General features: G+C 34.7%; 1 protein-coding gene across 3 annotated transcripts in view; it reads left to right on the top strand.

Annotated features, from left to right (window-relative positions):
* srgap3 (SLIT-ROBO Rho GTPase activating protein 3) overlaps positions 1–23,086 on the top strand; it is a 200,428-nt gene that overhangs the window by 115,279 nt on the left and 62,063 nt on the right. For all 3 annotated transcript variants that reach the window (XR_015494021.1, XM_087257811.1, XM_087257812.1), the window contains exons 5-8: positions 1,034–1,219; positions 12,358–12,486; positions 17,932–18,153; positions 20,992–21,093. Coding sequence is in view for 2 of the 3 variants with exons in the window: in XM_087257811.1 (XP_087113937.1) it covers positions 1,034–1,219; positions 12,358–12,486; positions 17,932–18,153; positions 20,992–21,093 (639 nt within the window). In the remaining variant the exon portion in view is untranslated. The remainder of the gene's footprint in view (positions 1–1,033; positions 1,220–12,357; positions 12,487–17,931; positions 18,154–20,991; positions 21,094–23,086) is intronic.

Consider the following 23,086-nt stretch of genomic DNA (forward strand, 5'->3'; position numbering starts at 1 on the left):
TCAAATGATAGGGGAGACCATTCCAGAGTTTGGAACCAACCACAGAAAAAAAACAGATCACTCTTAATTTTAAAATAACAAGAAATGTAACTTGGTTCACAACCAGATAATACATTAATTGTAATAACATGGACTATGAAGTCTACTCCTAGTTTAGGGGTTCACGAAACCCTGGAGTATTTTATTTTAACAGAGTTGTGTGTGTTGAGCATCAATGACTGACCCAATGACTGAGTGAGACCACGTCCATGCATGGCACGCAGTAGGCTATTTAACTGTTTATGAAGGGTTGTATGTGTTTGTTTCCATAATCCACTGGGTTTGTTGCATGTTTTTCCCAACAATGCTGTGGGGTTCGGACTTCAGCACAAGACCGGCCAAGCTGAGGGAAGGGATGGCACGCGCTTATTACATCAGAAGCCACGCCATGGTGGTTCGCGCGCTGAACGTCCGAGCATAACATTTGTGTATATGTGGGTACAGCCAGTGTTGTCGTTTGTTCTGTTTTACAGGAGGAGAGGTATTAATGGTTGTATGTGTTTAATGTTTCATGTATTATGTGTCTGTTAAGCAGACGTGAACATTTAATGTTTAAAGCATTGCCATTAAGGCGAGTTTGAAAGTATTTTTTTTTGTACTTATAAGAGACTTGTTTCATGGCCCTTCAACAGAAAGCCATTGGAGGAATGATAAAACTTTCTGCAGCATTCTGAGCAGCTTGCAATTGTAATAATGAAGATTGAGAAATCTCAGAATAAAGAGATTTACAGTAATCCAGTCTAGAAGTAACAAGTGCTTGAATATCCAACTTTCTCAAGAGATGCTTCAACCTTGCTATAGATCGCAAATGATAAAAATATAGCTGTAATTAAATCACTTATCTGTTTATCAAACAATAAAAAATGGTGTGAGTCAGGATTTATTGACCAATCAGGTTTTAGCATGGGTGTGGCTATAAGGTGAAAATCGTCATTCAAAATCTCACTTGCCACTTTCACAGTTTACCCATTTTTCTTTTCTGTCGCCCCCACAGGTGATGAAGACGTATCACATGTACCACACAGAGAGCATCAGCGCCGAGAGCAAACTGAAGGATGCTGAGAAACAAGAAGAGAAGCAATTTAGCAAATCTGGAGACCTGAATGTCAACCTCCTGCGCCATGAGGACAGACCTCAGCGCCGCAGCTCGGTTCGGAAGATCGAGAAAATGAAGGAGAAGGTGAGATTACACTGCTGAGCTCATAATGCTCAGCGGAGAGACTCATAATGCCAGCTTGTTTTTATTAAGGCTAGATATTGCAGGCCAAAATACAGTTGTTGTTTTTTCATGGACCTGTCAAATTTGAGATTTTGGGCTTTATGGCTTTTCAAAGGTTTTTTTTCAGTCTAGTGTATAGAAAACTAAAAAAAAAATAAAAATAAATAATAATAATAATAAAAGTCAAAAATCTCCAATTAACTTCATATCTGTATTCTGTATGTTTTTAAGAGGGATTTGTACATATATAATTAATCTGATTTTCTACAAAATTATATTCTGTTAAACATTTAAAAATATATATATATTATTCTTATGTTCTTATTGTCTGAATTTTGGACTGATAAAACAAGATTTCCAAATCTCTTTGGATAAAATCTTTGAATCTATTATTTTTAAGAAAATGAAACAAGAATCTTGAACCTGGATTCATCCAGTTCTTTTTTGTCCAACAGACCATTTTGAGGGATGTAAACAAAAACAATGGTCCCGATGTGTTTCCTGTTTTACATTTTTCATTTCTATAGCTTCTACGAATCCAAAAAAAAAAAAAAAACACATCGATAAACAATGGCATGATAGCTGTTTTAACATTGTTATGCTTGTATTGCCTGTTGTTACAGTTATGAAGTAGTTTGATAACAAGTAGGAAATGTTCATGGGCCAATAGCATCTCCACAATGAAATGGTCTATAAATTAATTTAAATTAACATATATTTAACAAAGAAATGCATTATTTGTAAATTTAAATCACATTTTAGAGATCTAAAAATTATGGGTGGGCATAGATAATTTTTTTATCTAGATTAATCTCACTTTAATCTTGGAATTAAACTAGATTGATTTAGATTAAAATGGCTCATTTGAATTCTGCCAAAGGCATTCAGAATATGTGTGCTACCCAAATAATGACTAAATATAGGTCTTTGAGAACGGGTTTCTCAAGCCAGGTGGTGCATTAGACCGGTGGGTCATCTCTGGTTTCCAAAATGAATCACAAACTGCTTGAGAAACTGTTCTACTATTCTTTTCTTTTTATTTTGCGTGCGTTATTAAATTCCAGAGCACTCTCACCAGTCTTTACTCCTTATTTATGTCTAATACCCCAGTTTGTCACAGGGGGCATGAATGAAATGTTTATGAGTGAAAGTGAAACTGCCGAACTGCAGTCAAAGTCACCCAAAATTACAGAAATCTCTTACATGAAAGCACATCACATAAACACCTTATTTACATTATTGTCTATTAAGGCAAATAAGGAGATTACATATGTCCATGTAAGTGTAGTCAGTAGTGTCTTCAAAGTAAGTGAAAGATCCAGAAGGGTATCCTGCTAGTTTGATTCAGAAGAGCACTTTTTTGTCAGACGGCTCACCGCTCAGGTATATATCCGCTTAATAGTCATCATAGCCTGCGTAGAATAGACCAAGTTCCCAACCCAACTTTTGAGAATAGATCAACGGCGATATTTATTTTATTGCGCAATTAGAGTCTCGCGTTAACCCAGCATGTTAACACCCATAACGGCCCACTACTACTAAAAATACAAATTAAATGAGCAATTTTTAATCTAATCAATCAGCTGGGAAAGTATGGTGACAACTGTCAGGTATTTTTTTTCCCAATTGCCCTCATCCTTCCACTGCATCCAGGACTATTGCAGCCTATAACCACAATTTATTCCATCTCTCAACACTCTCAAGCGGCCCCGTGACCCTTTAAGAGAAAGATTACATTATTTCAAGTGCTATATTTTATATGTGCACAAAGGAGGACAGAGCTGGCAGTTTGTTGCTCCTTGACTTACTCAAAAAGCCACTGTGGTAGGAAGTGAAAGCCCTTTCTTGGATTGAATCATCATAACTGATGCTCTAAATAGTCTTTTTATCCAAAGCGATTTTTCTCTCTTATTAGAAAGAAAATGCTCCTGGAGGGACCTTGGGTTAAGTGTCCTTGTTCTTGGTTAAGTGCTCTTGGGCACAATGGCAATGCATCTTTGCGATGATGAAACTAGAAATTTTCTGATTGCGATCCATGAGTTTTGATTTATAGTAAATGCTGCTGCACACAGACTCAATTCTGTAGGTTTGTGTTGCTTATAACATGCATTTGAGAGAGCAAATTGTGCCGGGTTTCAAAACTTGTGATAGAAGTTTTTTTGATAGCTTTACTTTAAGTTAGGTCTAAACATAGGTCTCTTAGTGAAGTGTAGAATAATATTAATATTTGTATTATTTGGTCACACTTTACAATAAGGTTCATTAGTTAATGTTTATTAATGCATTTACTAACATGAACAAACAATGAACAATACATCTACTACTGTATTTGTTTATGTTAGTTAATGTTAGTTAATGAAAATAGAGTTGTTCATTGTTAGTTCATGTTAACTCATGGTCCATTAACTAATGTAAACAAGCATGGACTTGGATGTTAATAATGCATTAGTAAATGTTCAATTATGATTAATAAATGCTGTACATGTGTTGTTCATGATTAGTTCATGTTAGTAAACGCATTAACTAATGAACCTTATTGTAAAGTGTTACCTATTATTTTTTAATGCCATTATAGGTGTATTGTTGATATATACGGAGATTGGTGACCCCTGCTCTAATTGGTCAGTAGGTCCAGTGTGTTCTGATTGGTTAACCACCTAGTGCACATTGAAGGAAACATCACACAGGAGGCAGGATTAATGTACATTTTTAGGCTTCATGATGTCACAAAAACAGCCATTTGTTGTGGGTCTTAAAAAGTGAATTGAATTGAATTTTGAATTGAAAAGATCTCCCTTTGCATTGAACTTTGAGCACCATATCTTTTTGCTTATGCTCAAACGGCAACATTACACACTAAAGTGAAATAAAAAATTCAATCATACTCAAGGACCCCTTTAAAGGCAGTGCAGGCGCTAAGCTTTGAATGGACGTGACGGATGGGTTTATAGAAATGAATGTAGGCTCGGCTTTATCTAAGAATGGACAATGAGGTCAGTGAGACTGTAGACAGCCTGGAGACTGAATGGCTGACTACTCATACAAACCAGATTCAACATTTCAGGTCAGCGACTCCAGCTCTAAATCATCCAGTTCATGCTAATTCATAGTGCTAGTGCTGTCAACTCAAAACAAATGCAAACTTCGTGCGACTCCATACAGAAAATATATCTAAAACATATATACATAAATATACATGAGTGCGATTTGTGATTTGTCATGCGAATGAATTGTATTTGGTTTGCTAGCCTGCACATTTGCTCTCTGTGTTTCTGTGTTTCTCTCTCTCTCTCTCTCTCTCTCTCTCTCTCTCTCTCTCTCTCTCTCTCTCTCTCTCTCTCTCTCTCTCTCTCTTTCTCTCGCTCTTTGCAGTGTGTAGAGATATTGGCATGAAAGCCACTGAGCTTCACACTATTTATAACCGGTGTAGCCATGGATGCTGTGTGTGTTTCCCTGCAGTCTGACCTGATTCTGCAGACTAGCAGACTCCAGCACAGTCATCTCAGCTCACCTGATCAAGCCTCAGTGGGCTTTGCTCAACTATCACTTACTATTGTGGAGGCTGAGCATGTGGAAAAAAAGTTTCACTGTTAAAATTTCAGGTGTAAAAAAAGAGGTTTGCAGTAATATATTGTCTACGTGTGTATCATTTGAATAAAAAGAAAAAAAAAGTGAATTTTACAAAATGTTTACTAAAGATGAGCATGCAATTTAGAGAAATGATTACAGTAAAATACAATTGTTTTTATTTTAGAGCTATAAATGTGAATATCACAATGCAAATAATAAAAACAACAAAATAAGTTGATTTTTTTAATCTAAAAAATATTTTTTAATTCATAAAAATTCATTTATTAATTTTCTTTTCGGCTTAGTTCCTTTAATAATCAGGGGTCACCACAGCGGAATGAACCGCCAACTTATCCAGCTTATGTTTTTTACGCAGCAAATGCCCTTCTTTCCGCAACCCAACACTGGGAAGCACCCACACACTCTTGCATACACTCATACACTACGGTCAATTTAGCTTATTCAATTCACCTATACTGCATGTCTTGCATGGGGAAACCAGAGCACCCAGAGATGCCAACTGACCAGCAGGGGCTCAAACCAGTGACCTTCTTGCTGTGAGGCAATTGTGCTACCCACTGCGTCACTGTGATGCCCGACAAAAGCAGTTGATTTTATGAAATTTATTCAGACGCTATAATTATTACAGATCATTTTTGTAACTTACAAGAGTAACACTTAACTATAAGGTGGTATTAGTTAACCCTCCTGTTGTGTTCACATCCCGCCGCTTACTTTAGTGTTCCCGGTCAAAATTGACCGGTCGGTTTTAACTGCTCTTATATTAGCACAAAAATAATTTTTCTCCACCAAATTTGTATTGAACATTCTTTAGCTCTGAACAATGTCTCAAAGTAGTGTTTAACATGAATTTACAGAATTAGACATAAAACAACTGCAATGAAAATAAAAATATTTGCTGAAAATATATTACAAAAAAAAAATAAAATTTGACCAAAGAAATAGAAATTTTAATCCATCTGAATGATTTATCTACCAGCCAAGCACAAACAAAATGCTATCCTTTCCTGTGTTCTAAGTGATCGAATTATCAGTCCTTTAGGTGTAATAAAATAGGAAATGTGACTTAGGGTATATATATGGTGAGCATGGACACAGAACTAGCACTAGTTAGTTATACTTTGGTCATTTTTGAGCAAGATAATAACAGTCTAATATAATAAAATAGTTGTTGCTAAGCTAAAAGTGCTCCTGCTAGACTCAGAGATTGGCTGAGCGAAGAAAGAAAGAAAGAAAGAAAGAAAGGGAATAAGACTCCTTCTCTGTGCTTTTTTCTAGAGAGATAGAAATAAATAAATAAACAAAAAGCATACAATAGAAAAAAGAAAGACAAACATAGATGGATTCACATAACAGACACCTGTCTAGTCTGTGTGAAGATATGATACACTGTTTTATCAGGAAGCTGATTCACGTTGGAGGATTCAACACTTTTATGGCAATTCATAACTCATTGGTTTAGTAGCTAATCCATATGAATTTGTACCATCTCATTCATCCAGTTTTGTACAGTTTGCTTATCCCCAATGACGATTGGGTTTAGGGGTGGGGTTGGGTGCCACGCCTCACTAAAAAGTGTACAGATTTTTTAACAATCGTGCAATTAGCTACTAAATTGACAAAACGTAAAATAGTTATGTTTCCTTGTGATCAGGTTGGAGGATCAGCACATAAGTGCATAAAAGAGATGTCTACCTGCAAAAGACATTGCTCAGTGTGGGTGAGTGAGTGAGTTGGGGTAGTGTGTGTGGGGATGTTTTCTGTCAGATGAATGAATATAGCCTGTATACCCATTCATTTCCTATGGCATTCACGTTTGACCGGGAACACCACAGGTGTAACAAGCTTGATTAAAAAACTCAAAATTCAATGAAAGAGGTGATCATCACTTTTATATGTTCAAATGCATGGTGTGGAGGATGTCATAAGTTCTTAATGCAATCAGATGTAAAACACAATATTTATGAGTAATTTAAGTTGTTAATGACCTGAACACAACAGGAAGGTTAAAGGGCACCTGTTTTACCCCTTTTTCAAGATTGAAGATAAGCCTTTTTTGTCTCCATATTTTGTCTGTAAAGTTTCAGCTCAAAACATCCACCAGACTATTTATTTTCCCTTTCAGAAGTTTGTAATTCTCAGCTTTGAGCATCTTGTAGCTGTTTTTGTGGCCTGTGCCTTTAATTCTAGTTCTCCTTGCCCACCGTTCAGAGTGTGCCTCAATCTCCGCTTCAGCTGCGTAAGATAAACAGCACAGTGACAGACATGAAGGAAGCAGATCTCGCGTAATGTTTGTGAGAAATACTACAGTAAGAACTTTCCCAATGATTATTTGATATATGTTTGAGGTGGAGTTAATTCAAGCCTTTCAATGAGTCACACCCAATATGCATACAAAGTTCATGCATGCACACACACACACACACACACACACACACACACACACGCGCACACACACACACACACACACACACACACACACACATTTAATTTTGCACTGTTTTTGCATGCAAATGTGACAGGACGCACATTAATATCCACTGCTGGTTGGATATCCATTATGTTAATGTACAAAATAAACCTGATTTAACGTCAAAAAACTGGGATCAAAGCTTCTTCTTTCATAATTGTACTGACCTGCAGCTGTGGTGATAAAGTAAAGACAGTAAAATTGCTGAAACGTTTCAAACTTGTAAAACTCATTGTTGATCACATTTGATTATGATTAATGATCACAGAGAGCTGAAAAGATCTTTTAATCTCAGTTGCTTTGCAATAATTTTGCATGTTACTAAAGAGAAATGTTAATATGCAGCTGTCAGTCAATTCGATGGGCGGGGAAACAGCACTCTTACATCATGTTGCGGTAGGATTAGGATCCTATTTTTAACATCAGGGAGTTTTAAAAAGAGACTTATTGTGTTTATATCACCCCAATTTGACAGTGAACACATTATTTCTTACTAAAGATGTATTTAATATCATAGGTCCCCCTTGATGTTAATTATAACGAACACCAACAAACGATAAACAATACATTTATTACAGTATTTATTCAGTTTTGTTAATGTAAGTCCATGTTAACTTACATTGCATAAACAATGCTTAACAAACATGATTTTTGATTTTAATAATGCATTAGTTAATGTTGATCTTTGATTATTAGTAAATGCTGTACAAGTATTGTTCATTATTAGTTCATGTAAGTAAATACGTTAACTATTATCAACTAATGACAAAATATTATAAAGTTAGACCAAGATTACTATAATACAAACCCGGCTAATCATTGTTATTCAGTGCTGATATGATTAAAACTCATTGGTGAGACATTTTGATCTGTGTTGCCTTGACAATAAGAATTCACAGCTCTTTAATGTCTGCATAAAATCATAAAATGTTCTCTTCTTATTTTGAAATGTGTATTTTCAGAGTTCACACTTAGATACTGCTTGACACTATTAGAAGGTTTGGCATGCTGTTCTAGGAAAGAACCCTGAGCTCGGAGATAATTGAGCCCAGGGCTCCCACCTGGTTAATTAGCATATAAGGGGGTTCGAGATCGGGTAGGTCTCGAGAGCTCCCCCTGGTAAAGGAGTAAAAAGAGGAGATTGGTTTGGGTTGGGGAATGGGGGGGGGTCGGTAGGCTTGGATCAGTCTGATTTGATTATTGCTAATTACGGATAAGAGACCAGCTGCGATCAATCATATCACATGCTTCTCTCGAAATTAGTTTGTAAAGTTTCACATAGTAGTGCTTTCTATAAACGATGTGCACTTCATTTTGTGAAATAATAATAATATTTATTCGCTCTTATAATATTTAATCAAATACCATAACCTTCCCCCCTTCCTCGAAGCGACTTTTCTTCACTACTGATCACATGGAATCAGGGTGTGTCTCATTCTGCCTTTATCTATTCATTAATCTTCATTCATTTTGTGAGCAATGCCACTTCCAATCAGTTCCCAAAGGACGAAATCATCCACCACCCTACATTTCATTCTCATTTCAGGACCATTTCAAGTGGTTGAACTTCACGATAGAGGAAAAACTAAAAATCTTTACTTTTGTTTTTATGGCATCTTTAAATAACGCTCTGCTCATATATTCCTTTCTTTTATAATGTACTTAATGCATAAAAGTGATGGTTTAATCAACTCATTTGATCAGCGTTTTTTCCCCTACATGTTCTAATCACTGGTGTTTGTTCTTCATTTAAGGATTTTGTTTTGTCAATACAATCATGTCGCAGTCAGCTGTTATTAATGGGACTTGAGCATCTGTCTGCTTTGAGTGCTCAAGCTTTTTGATGAAAAATTCAGCAGGATCCAGCTGGAGCTCACAAACAGATGAGACTCGCTCTGTAGGTCTTGTTTTAGTGCATCCAAAAATCTCATGTGGCCCAGATGATTATTCATTCCCTCAGAATATCACAAAAACAGTAGTAAAGGAGACAACATGAAATTACTTAATCATTTGTTTTAATTTTTCATTTAATTTGCTAAAGTTTTCTTAAAATAGAAATTTTAATATCAATCAATTAATAATGGAAACTATTTGTTTTGAATTATTAAAATAACACAGTAACAAAGATAACACAAATTTATGTATATATAAAAAGAAGAACAAACAAAAGCCTTTACTGTGAGATGGCTATATTCAAGGAAAAGTTTTTAGTTTTTTTTTTTTTTTTTTAATTTAGCTCAAAATACCAGCATTTTATCTTTGTCATCATTATTAAAATTAAAAACAGAATTAATTTTTTTTTTTCCCATACAATTAAAACTGCGGTTCGTTCCGCTGTGGCGACTTCTGATTAATAAAGGGACTAAGCAGAAAATGAATAAACTAATAAATTAAAGCTGTTTTTTTTAATTAGAGAATCATTCAAAATGTAAGCTTTTATTTAATTATTTCTTTGGAAAATAAATTAAATTCAGAGATTGAAACAAATACTTGTAAGTCTTCCTTTAAATATAAATAAGTCATATATATATATATATATATATATATATATATATATATATATATATATATATATATATATATATATATATATATATATAAACAAAATCAAAATCTCAAATTGTGCATGTTGAGTTGAAAACATAGCTGACCAGAAGTCACAGTCATAATATTTGTAGAGTCACTGCAGTTTTTTACCATAATGGAGTGAAAGTCTATCATTGTTTTTCATCCTTTCATCTTTAATCCCAAATAGATCAAAATGAATACATTTTCCAAACAGCGCTATTCAAATCATCTTGTAATATTGTATGTATATGTATATAGCGGGGAAAACTAAATATTACCATGTCAGATTCTTTCAAATTTCGTGCAATCCTAGCTGTGAAAACATACCTTTGTGTAGGGCCAGACACAATCTGCAGACATTTTTTTTGTTATTTCTGCGGAAAATTTTAATACAAATCTGCGGATTTATGCAGTATGATTTTGTATCAGTATTATAACTAAAAACTTAATTTTTAAAAAATAAAAAGTAATACCTTTTTAACTTTTATTTAATGTTTACAATGCAAATTCAATTAGATCCACTTTATTTTGTAAATAAAGCAAGACTCTCATTTAATATATCTACTAAAAGACAGAAAATATTTCTTTACAATCTATATTGTAAATAAAATATATAAATTTTTCATATTAGTCAATAATTATGCTGACATTAATTTAAACCTGAATAAATATAAATTTACACACATTTACTCAAGTAAATAAGCATAATCAATGATTGACTAAAATCTGCGGGAATCTGCGGAGTTCTGTGCGCGCAGATTTCGTGTGGGCCTAGCTATGTCTTATTACAACATTAGAAAAAAATTGTATTCATTGTTAGTTAGGGCTGTGCGATTTGGGGAAAATATCAAATTGTGATTTTATTATTTTTTTTAAGTTGAGATTGCAATTGTGATTTTATTTGCAACTTAGTTTTGTAGTTTGCTCTTAAAAATGACCTGTTTTTGTTTGGTGTCTGTGACTTTGAAACCAAAATATTCCCAGGCTAAAAATGCAGTTTTCCTTTGATATTAATTTGTCTGTTAATGCGTCTGAAGCAGTAGATGCCATAATCCAACTTTTCAGCGCTTTCCTGTGCTCTTTTATTTAATTTTTTTTTTTTGTGTGTGTGTGTGTGGGTGTAGTTTGACTGTAATTCTGATTGGGCAGAAAGAAAATGTGCTCACTCAATTGGCTAGTAAGACTGTCGGGCATTTGCTTGGGGTGGTGGAAATTTAATAACACATATGAGCAATTCCATGTCAACCTTGCCATGAAAAAAATTAAGTCACCAAAGTCAAACAAGTTCCAATTTCACAGCCGTCACATCAGTCACATCCATGAAGGAGAGACGTCATATTCATAACAAAGCTTTTTCCTCATACATGCAAAAATGTCAAATCGTCACCTTAGAATATAGGTTCTATCTGACATCTTTGTCAAAATTGAGTTATTGACATATTCTTATTAAATGACAACATATTTACATTATGGGATGTTTTTTTATAAGTTGTTTACATTTTAAGATTTTTATTAAAAACAGCAAATGTTACACACATACTGTTTGCTATGGAATGCAAAATCTTTGAAGCTCAATATCTCAAAATCATTCAGAATGCAGATACAACCTTATAATTCCAGGTGATGAAATAAAATAAAATAAAATCAATCATGTTTGTTCTATAGTGAGCCGACTCTTCTTTTGATTAGCATCATTTCTTTTGGGTTTTGCAGTTAAATTCACAGAATTTCTGCAAAGTAAGAGACTGTAAACTCACTTACTTTTTTGGTCCCATCCATAATGCATATTAATTTTCCTTATTTAAAATATAAAACATGTTTACAGATTGATATTTCTCTGATCGCACAATTCTGTGGTTAGTTCTTTTGAAAAGTATAAACAGATGTTTCAATATAAATTTTAAATGTACTTTCTCTGTGAATTTATGTTTTGAGATTTCACTGTAAATGTCACATCCATAACGCTGGAGTTGCTCATAGATATTTCATATCGCAGCCTCTTGCGATTAACTAATTCAAATTGCGATTGCGATTTGATTTTGATTAATCTCACAGCCCTATTGTTAGTTCATTATACTTAATGCATTTACAAATATAAAAGAATTGAACTTTATTGTATTGTTTCATGTTTTAAACGATCTTAAAGTTATTTAAATTGCACTGATTTGGTCAAATTTCCATTTTGGGCTTTGTGAAATAGACTTGGATTTTCTTTTATACACAATATCAATGTCTGCACTGCTTTTACTGTAACTTGCACTGAAATATGTGAAAAATGATTAAATTTAGTATTGTGGTTCATTTTAGGAGTCAATAAACTGTATTTCAATTGAATTTAAAGTGTATTATTAATATTATTTCATAAATTACATTACTGTGTTGCTTTCTAAACACATTTTGTTTATAACTATTAATAAAAGCAGCGACTTGTAATCAAAACCAATTTCTTCTCTTTGTTTTCTTCTTCCAGAGGCAAGCCAAGTACTCCGAGAACAAACTGAAATGCACGAAAGCCCGCAATGACTACTTATTGAACCTGGCAGCCACCAACGCAGTGGTAGCGAAATATTACATCCACGACGTCTCGGATATGATTGATGTGAGTATATGCACAATGAGCCGTGCATTTGTTTGCATGTATCAGCTGGGATTTCTGCAGTTGAGTTCGCGAGGGCTCGGCTCCATCTGTTTTTCTTTGCGTTGCGGGTGAAGTGTCTCCGTGTTAATATGGTTTGCCTCATTTCTTTTCTATAAGTGTTTGCCTTGCATTTGTTAGAATGCCATTTTTAGTGGATTGGATTTGCGTACTGATTTCATTCCTCTCTCCCTCTGGTGTTTGTGTTTTTATTGAATTATTAATCACCGTTACTGTAACCTTCTAATCTGTTTTGCTGCATCACAAAGGAAGATTAAGACTATTATTATGCCAAAGCAAAATGATTTTTGTGTGTGTGTGTGTCAGATCTATAACAGGAAAATAGAATTAGCAGCCTAATTGCGCATAAACCCTTTTTACTACATTTAATTCGCAACATATTGTTGCATATGTGACAACAGGCTGTCAGTCGCAGGGGTATCATCTTATCAAATATGTGCTGAGAGCAGATTTGTTATGTGAAGTATATTGAAACATTTCTCCTGCTTCTGTGTCTCCGCTGTCTCTGTCATGTTAGCATTAGTATGGATACTGTAGATTAAACAAACCTCTGTGATTTTTGCTGAGAGATGCAAAGAGTGTCACATTGCTGTCCATTGGTACACACACATTTACACTTGTACTTCCTGATAGCTATCTATTATATATCACTTTTCAGTTGAGATGCATTCAAACTACTGCAGTCTATTCTATGAATTGACTGTTTTGTTGTGGACGTGTATGCTGTTTGAATAATTTTTACACATACAGACAGAAAAGATCAAATTATTCATTTTTACTGACCACACATATTCTCAAATCATATATACATTTTGCTTGCATATAATTGCTAAATACACTGTCATCAGAACAGCCTTTAATAAATATACAGTGCATCCAGAAAGTATTCACTTTTCAATATTTTTTTTATGTTACAGCCTTATTGCATAATGGATTAATGCATTTATTTCCTCAAAATTCTACACACAATACCCCATAATGACAATGTGAAAAAAGAGTTTTTGAAATTGTTGCAAATTTAATAAAAATAAAAAAGCTGAAAACTCACATGTACAAATATATTCTCACTAACACCACTTCTGGCAGCAACCTAGCTTTCCCACATGGTCTCCCATCCAGGTACTGATCAGGCGCAGCCCTGATTAGCTTCAGTGGGTGACCTTGTGAGAGTTGCAGAGAGCTACCTGCTGGATATCTTGATATATATCTATATATTTGTATTTAATATTTAACATATTTATAACAAACTGAAAAAAGCACAAATGTTGTGGCATGCTAATAATTTCTTAGAGCCCAAAACCGCCTCTGACCGCTAAGGGTTAATCCCTAAGAGAGTTAAAGGGATAGTTCACCCCAAACATTAAGAGTCTGTCATCATTTACTCATCCTCAGGTGGTTTTAAACCTTTATGAATGTCTATTTTCTGTTGAACATGACAAAAGATTTTTTTTCATTTTTTTGTTGTAAACCTGTAGTCATCCATAGTGCTAATAAAACACAATGGAGGTCAATGGTTATCAGTTTTCAGCATTCTTTATAACAGGGGTTTTCAAACTCTGGGTCGCGACCCACTAGTGCAGGGGTGTCAAACTTAATTCCTGGAGGGCTGAAGCCCTGAACAGTTTAGTTCCAACCCTGCTCCAACACACTTACCTGTAGGTTTCAAACAAGCCTGAAGGACTCAATTACTTTGATCAGGTGTGTTTAATTAGGGTTGGAACTAAACTGTGCAGAGCTGTGGCCCTTTTGGAACCGAGTTTGACACCTGTGCACTAGTGGGACGCACAGTAAACAAAGGTGGGTCGCGCAACGTCACATAGCTGCAGCTATATTTATATTGCGGTGAATCAAAACCAGTACGATTGACGGCAAAAACTTAAAAACCTCTTACCCTAAAAATATCTATCTATTTCCTACAAAAAGACAAAGCTGGTTATGTTTCACAGCTGTCTTTTTCTTTTTTTTTCCGCTCGACATTACGAGCACTGCTCCGTTTGAGCTCTCGCAATCTGCGTTTAGCCGGTAGAGCTCACGCAGAGTTCTCAGTAAGGGACCATCGAAAAAGAGCTTTTTTTTTTCTCGTTTTTTTTTTTTGCTCCGTCCTGCGCGTTTCATTTTAAACACTACTAATTTTCTCTTAAATGAGCACAAACAGTTATTAAAGTAGTCGAATGCTTCATTATAGATCTGTGCATTCTTACATTAACACCTCTGTTATCAAACAAAACACAATGAGAGATTCATTTGCTGCTCTTCTTCACTAAATAACCATGGTAACTTTAATCAATATGCAAATACAATTAAAAGTGAAATAGATTTTATAGATTTATTTCATTTCTGGATAGGCCATTGATTTTAATAGGCTAAACCTTTTATTTTTTTGTCAATATTTTCTAATGTTTGCTATGTATTCTATCATTTGAAGCTATTTGTTGTCCCATAATTTTTACAATCAACATTGACAGATTGCTAATCAAAAAATAGCTACATTGCTATCTGTTAGTTTTAACGTCAGCTGATGTTATGGAAGGGCATAGATTTTATGGAAAATAGTAATAGTAATGTAACTACCCACATCATTCCTTCCTCAAGCAAATGTGTAAATATAAGATCTATTCAGCAATAACGTTAATTGCATTGGCATATTTATCTGACGTTTTCCCAGCTTGTAGTAGTCGATCAAAAAGCTATTTAGTTTCTTATGACTACACTAGCAGTAGAATTTACTGCGATGTGATGGGGCTTGATCATAATCCAGGGGCTTGATCAAAGGTTGATCATATTCTCTTCTGAAAAAAAGAAGAGTATCTTTTTCAACAAAAAAATTATCAGTTACAGCCCACAAAAAGCACTTCGAGCCTCATTTTGTGCATATCAAATCGCAAAATCCAAAAAGCCGCACACCATATATTTTTGACTGCTTTGAATGGATACATTTTTTTACCCATTTTTCCATAAAAAAATATTATGGTGGTTCTTTAGATTGAACTACTTGCCTAGGTGGTTCCCGGAATAAAAAAGTTTTGGAATCCCTGCTCTATAATATCTACCGTTATGTAGAAGAGAAGAACAAAACTTTTTTTTTTTTCTTTTTGGGTGAACTATGCCTTTAACAGTTAGATGCTCTATGCATAAAGGGCTCTCCGTTGACAGAGTGCAGGTTTACTTTTAAAACCACTAATTGGTAAAAACCACCAAACCAAAACTCACAAAACCTCCCACACCCACCATTGGGTATATAGAAATTCATGTGGTGCTTGAGGTCTGTCGTGGTGAATTAGGATGCCAGGTTACCTTTTACTTTGCCAAGTGACCTTGTGCTTAAAATGTAGATTTAAAAAAAATCTGAAGCACTGTACTGTAACTCATACTACTGGTGCTGTTTTAAAGAAATGAGGGCATTTCTGTTAAAGGCTATAGTTCAATCTAAAGTAAGCCGTGAAATCCTTTTACTTTTGGTTTATTTTGTTTTTCTGCCTAACACAGTTTTGATCTATTAGTGAATTTAATTTTAAGATCTGTTTTTGAATGAATAATTAGTCAGTGGGGTCCAAAAACGTATTTGTTTTGAAGAGCCAAAATTTCTTAAATTTGCAAAGCAAGGAAACAAAATCTTGAACATTATCCCACTAAATATAGCTTTGGATTAGACAAACCTTTATTTTTTAAGTGCATAGGGTCAGAAGTAGGCCAGTTCTGTCATGTCTAATAGTTTTCAGAGTGACTGAACCGAAAGATTGCCCTAGCAACCTTGCTAACCCCAATACACTATACAGTATAAGTTTAGCAGAGTGTTTTTTATTTATTTATTTTTTTGTCTCAGGACAAATAGTGGTTTCAATTTTACCAAAAACAGGAGATTGTCTTTTTAAATAGTCTAAATTTACTTGTAAATTACATTTTAAAAAGTTATTTAAAAATAGTATATTAGTTAATGCTAAGTTTAGCAGCCCTACTTAAACAGATCCAAGCCTAGGGCCAAGCAGTGGCGCAGTAGGTAGTGCTGTCGCCTCACAGCAAGAAGAAGGTCACTGGTTCGAGCCTCGGGTGGGTCAATTGCCGTTTCTGTGTGGAGTTTGCATGTTCTGCCTGCGTTTTTAATGTTAAATAGATTTTGTGACTGGAATACAAAGAAGATATCTTTTTTTAAATAATCTGGATTTACAGTACTTGTAATTAGTTTATTGTAACATTAGCACCCTTACTAATTTGTAAACAGATCTAAACTTGGTGTTTTCACAACCTTTTAATAAATGTACACCTCCTGTTCTGCAGCTTTGTAATGCTAAATTAAGTTTGCCACTGGAAAACACAGGAAATCATTTTTTAAATAGTCTGGACTTAATTGTAATTACAGTTCATTAGCTAATGCTAAAATTAGCAACCAAAGTAATGTGTAAACATCTAAGCTTGGTGATATTACTACCTTTTAACTGTTCTGGAGCTTTGTAATGCTAATAACTAAAGTTTGTGACTGGAAAACACTAGAAATATATTTTTTTAATTGTCTGAATTTACATGTAATTACAGTTCATTAGCTAATGCTAATATTAACACCCCTTCTAATGTGTAAACCGACCTAAGCTTGGTGATATTACTACAGTACCTTTTAACAAATGTACACCTCCTGTTCTGCAGCTTTGTAATGCTAAATAAAGTTTGGCACTGGAAAACACAGGACATCTTTTTTTAAATAATCTGTATTTACTTGTAATTACTGTTCATTAGCTAATGCTAATATTAGCGCCCCTAGTAATGTGTTAACAGATCTAAGCTTGGTGATATTACTACCTTTTAACAAATGTACACCTCCTGTTCTGCAGCTTTGTAATGCTAAATAGAGTTTGCCACAGGCTACGACTCTCTAGTGTTTGCACTCAAACCCTTTTGAGCATAATATATAGATTTACAGTCCAGTAGAGCGATAACTGCCTCGTTGCAATGACTCACAGAGGTTTAAAGTTTCCCCCAAGCAAATTTAAACTTGCTCCACGTTGTTAAAAGAGGTTAGTTGCACATTTGTTGCAGGTTTAAACTAATTAGCGAAGATATCCCACCGCGCTTGTTCTTCTAATTATAGATACTGACGATCTCGATTCTCCGCAGGATGAAATTCCCTCATTTAGATCATGTCATTATAATGGCACCGCTATCCACAGACACAGAGGAGATTCTACCTGTCTTACTGTTCGCCCTGCCGGAGTGAAATGTGAAATCTCATGACTGCTATAAATAGCCATCACCATGGAAACCGTTCGCCAAATAAAGTTTCATTTATTCTGTTTTTGCAGGAAGAAGGGCTGAACTGGTGTTCATCTTAATGTCATGACAGGGTTGCTATGAGACATTTTCTCTCATTCCTTGTTTTTTTTTCTATTCTTTCCACAGTGTTGTGACCTCGGCTATCATGCTAGCTTGGCACGCACATTAAGGACGTATCTATCAGCTGAGTATAATCTGGAGACCTCTCGCCATGAAGGTTTGGACATCATTGAGAATGCTGTGGATAACCTGGACCCTCGCAGTGACAAGCACAAGATCATGGACATGTACAATCAGGTCTTCTGTCCACCCATGCGCTTTGAGTTTCTGCCGCACATGGGAGATGAGGTATCAAGCCTTTGCATTAACATCTTATTAAATGTTCTCCCAAAAATGAAGTTCTGTCATTTATTAACTTGCCCTCACATTCTTGCTTGAGTAACTGACTTCATTCTCTTGAACACAAAATATTTATTTTTAAAAATTTGCTCTGAACTGATGAGCAATCGGTAGCTGCCATGATAAATCAGTTGAGAATTTCCACATTAAAGAGGCATTTGTGTTTTGTGAAGGTCCAGGGCCCGTATTTATCAAGTGTCTGAGAATTACTCAAAAGAACAGTGCCAAGATTTGACTTTAAAATTAAAAGTTCTTGGCTCAAAGCTGCACTTATCACTTTTTATGCATCTCAATTGTAATTTAATATAAGTTATAGTAACTCTTAAAATATCATTCTTAGACATGAGCCCCTTTTACACATACAGACCTTTCTGGAAAATTACTGGCAATTTTCCGGAATGGGATCATGTTTGAACAGGCCCTTTTTGAAAATACCGGTAAATATGTTTTGGCAATTTTCCGGAAAGAGAAGTTGTAACATAACCGGTAATCTGCCGGAATGCTACTCTGTGTGAACGCAAATGAAAATTTCTGGAAAGAGTGTGCTCACGTTTACAACGCACTGAAGTGAGATGTCTACTTCCGCCAATCAGAGCACTCAGAAGCATTCACATCTGTGCTGTTTATGAAAATAAAAGCCTTTGAATATTTTCCCAGACTCATTTAGCTACTAGTTGTTAGACAGATAATGTTTCTATGTTCCTTCTTAATGTTAACTGTGGAAAACATTATTGGTAAAATCCTTATGATAAACCGCTGTTTGTTTACCTTCAAGCTCTGCTTCAGCTGCTTGATGCGTGTGCACGTTATGTACCAGCAACCATCAACAAAATCCAGACCCTTTCTATGATTACAAATACAAGCGCAGCTGTTTAGAGGTCATTTCTGGACCTGTGACCGTCTTTCCTGAATAATTGGCAGAACGTTCTTAACTGTGTAAACAGCACTTTTTTTTTTTAATTTTTGGATATTTACCGGTATTGCTGTATGAAAGGGGTCATGATTCATGTAGGCTTAAGCCGGTATAAGTTTCTGACGACCTTGGATAACAATACCATGATTTCACGGGATTGTGATTGCTGCTCTTAAATAAATAATTTTTAAATGTCTTGGTAAAACAAAAAGAAACAAACAAAAAAATTCCCCATGGAACAATTTATTTTAAGAAACATATATAATATTTTTGAAGAGTAAACTTGTCAGGCTTAATAGTTAAACTAAATCATTGACTTCTGCCTTTTTCGTTTCCAAAGTTTTAAAAATACAGATTTCTTTACAACACATAAAAAATCAATTAAAAACTTTAAATATACCTCCTCTTTAAATTATATATTTAGAAAAATTCATATTGAATGGTGATTTCCTAAGAGGAGTTTACATTTGACAGTAAAGAATTTTCAAGAGAATATATATTATATTTTATACACATGACACTGGAAACAAAACAGTTTCAACATGTCTCAATTCAAGAAACTCAAACCAGGTTGCTTTAATTAGTAATATGACATCCCTAAAACTGCTCTTATACTTCTGTTGGAATAATGTCAGATAGCAGTACCAAAATAGTGACCTAGACATCTGAATTTGTATGTTACAGATGATATAGCATAAACTACTACTAACAACTTCCAAAACCATTATTTATGACTCTTTATTTATATTTATCATTAACCCTATGATGCTAGTGTATTTTATATTATCTTTACATACAGTGGAGATATTCATTCATTCATTTTCCTTCAGCTTTGTCCCTTAATTATCAGGGGTTGCCACAGCAGAATGAACCACTAACTAATATGGCATATATTTTATGCAGCGGATGCCCTTCCAGCCACAACCCAATACTGGGAAACATTCCTTCATTCATCCATTAAATCACATCCACACACGCACACATGCACTGGAAACTGGAGCTGAAGGAGGAAACCCATGCCAACACAAGGAGAACATGCAAACTCCTGAAAGAAATGCTATAATAAAGATAAGGAAATCTAGCATAAACTAGCATAATATGGGTAATTGTATGTGTATATCATTATTATATAAATATATAATTTTATGCTAGTTTATGCTATATTATATGGAAAATACAGTGGAGATTAAATTTAGAAAATAAAGTACAATTTTCAAATGTCTAAATCACTTTTTAGTACTGTTTGACTGCATCCTTATACAATATGACTATCATTATATGACTAAAAAATATACAGTAGATGTCAGAATTATTAGCCCCCCTTAGATTTATTTTCTTTTTTAAATATTTCTAAAATAAATGTTTAACAGAGCAAGGAAATTTTTACAGTATGTCTGATAATATTTTTTTCTTCTGGAAAAAGTCTTATTTGTTTTATTTCGGCTAGAATAAAAGCAGTTTTTAATTTTGTAAAAAACATTTTAATGTAAAAAATATTAGCCCTTTTAAGCTATATTTTTTTTCGATACAAACCACTGTTAACCAGTTAACCTAATAAACCTAACTAAGCCTTTAAATGTCACTTTAAGCTGTATAGAAATATCTAGTCAAATATTATTTACTGTCATCATTGCAAAGGTAAAATGAAATCAGTTATTAGAAATGACTTATTAAAACTATTATGTTTAGAAATGTGCTGAAAAAAGTCTTCTCTCTGTTAAACAGAAATTGGGAGAAAAAATAAACAGTGAATAAACAAGTGAATAATTCAGTTGGGCTAATAATTCTGACTTCAACTGTGCATCTAAATGTTTAGACTAAAAGAAAAGGACCTGTAGTAAAATGCTGCACATTTTGTTTTGTATGCTTCTCAGGTGTGCCAGGTTAGTGCCCAGCAGCCCGTGCAGACTGAACTGCTGATGCGTTTCCACCAGCTGCAGTCCCGATTGGCCACGCTCAAAATTGAGAACGAGGAGGTAAGAATTATCAGTTTCCACTTGCCGCATTTTATAATAATAGGATTTTATAATAACAGGAATGAAAAAAAGACAGATGGGCAGATGGAAGGATGATGGAAGAATTGCCACTGGGATGGGGCTGTGACTGCTAGTTACATTGGCATGTAATGATGTAGGCTTCTCCCAAACCTACATTTGGACTTTCATACGTTATCATGCAATCCAGCTCTCAGAAAAAAATTAATTAGCCTCAACTTCGGGCGCCACACGCCCAGACGGTTCACTGACTGTGATGTATATTTCATACTAAAATAACAAGAGGCTTTCTAAAAAACTGCTAGCTCCTATTTGACTGTTTTGATCTAAAAAGTAGCGCACATCTTTATCAGTCTGCTGGGAGAAAAAGTTACGGTACGGTAAGTTTACCGATATGGCACCAGGCAGCTACACTGAATGCTTTAGTTGAAGATCTAGTCATTTGATTTGCAGTTTTGTGTGTGTGTGTGTGTGTGTGTGTGTGTGTGTGTGTGTGTGTGTGTGTGTGTGTGTGTGTGTGTGTGTGTGTGTGTGTGTGGTTCAAGGAATTGAATCTTGAGATATATTCAGAGCTTGTTACTCGCTACTGTTTAATCTACTTTGTTCTTCAAGTTAAATCAGATTTCAGACTTAAATCCACCTCAAATCATATAAAAGAACTGCTTGGTGGATTTACAGTGTCAATCAGAAGACCCCTGTCTAAAGTTGCAGTCACATTAAAGAAATTTCAAGGACACAAAGGGTTTATTGTCAGTAGTGTTGCAATATATCCTCGCTGGCAACTTTATTAGAAACACCTTGCAAGTAGAAGGTTGGGCCTTCAGGATTACTTTATTTCATTGTGACTGATTCAAGAAAGTGACAAAAAAAATCCTCAGAGATTTTTGTCCATCTTGACGTAATATCATCACACATTTGCTGTAGATTTTTCTCCCATTTTCCTTTGTGACTGCAGCTTAAAAGTATAGTTCACCTAATAAGGACAATTATGTTATTAATTACTGACCTGACTGATTTTAAACGTCTGAGACCTTCATTTGTATTTGGAAAACAAATTAAGATATTTTTGATAAAATCCGAGAGCTCTTACCCTCTATAGACAGCAATGCTCCTGGAAGGTCCCTAAAAACATCATCAGAAATCATCATATGTCTTTAGTGGTTCAATCAGAATATTATCAAGCTACAAGATAAAGTTAGATAAAGGCTTTTATTTAATTTTATGCGCGCACAAAAGTTTTTTTCATACCTTGATAATAGTTGGATTGAAAAACTGAAGACACATGTTCTGTTTTGACAGTGTTTTAAGTACCTTTTTGGACTTTCTGAACTTCTCTGACCAAGCAGAAACCATTGCCGTCTATAAAGAATCTCTCAATTTTCACTGAAAAATATTCTAATTTGTTTTCTAAAGACGAAAGAATGTCTCAGGGGTTTGGAATGATGATTAATTATTGATAAAATTTTCAGGGATGGGTGAACTATCCGTTTAATTCAGAATACAAAAAGTGTGTTAATCTATGGGGAAAATGAATTTTCCTTTGAGCTGACATCACAAGACTCTCTTATACTTTTCAGTCCCTCCAATTCAAACACATTACATCAAATGACAGAAGTTTAATAGGTTGCAAACTGCGTCCTGTTGACTTTACCTTAAGATCTATACGCTGTACAGACCTCGGTAGTGCTTAGAAAATGGTTGAGTTTTACCTACACCTGCTCACTCTGAAGATTCGTCAGCTTCTTTAGTCTGAGTCATAACTCTTCAGAAAGCCCTGCTGCCTGTTTCGCAAGTCTTTAGCACTCAGAGAGCCCTCGGCTTTACTTTACTCACGCTTTTTTTTCCCAATGCCATTTTTAAAGCACTCCAGAGGATACTCCAGCCTAGCAATCAAACTCATTGCAATTTAGCCCATCTTTCCTGGGAGCTGAGAGTATTTTTAGCAATCTCATCTGTTAATGGCTTGTTTTTTTAT

This window comes from Danio rerio, chromosome 6 (assembly GCF_052040795.2).
Source record: "Danio rerio strain M-AB ecotype USA chromosome 6, GRCz13ab, whole genome shotgun sequence".
Classification (NCBI taxonomy): Eukaryota; Metazoa; Chordata; class Actinopteri; order Cypriniformes; family Danionidae; genus Danio; species Danio rerio.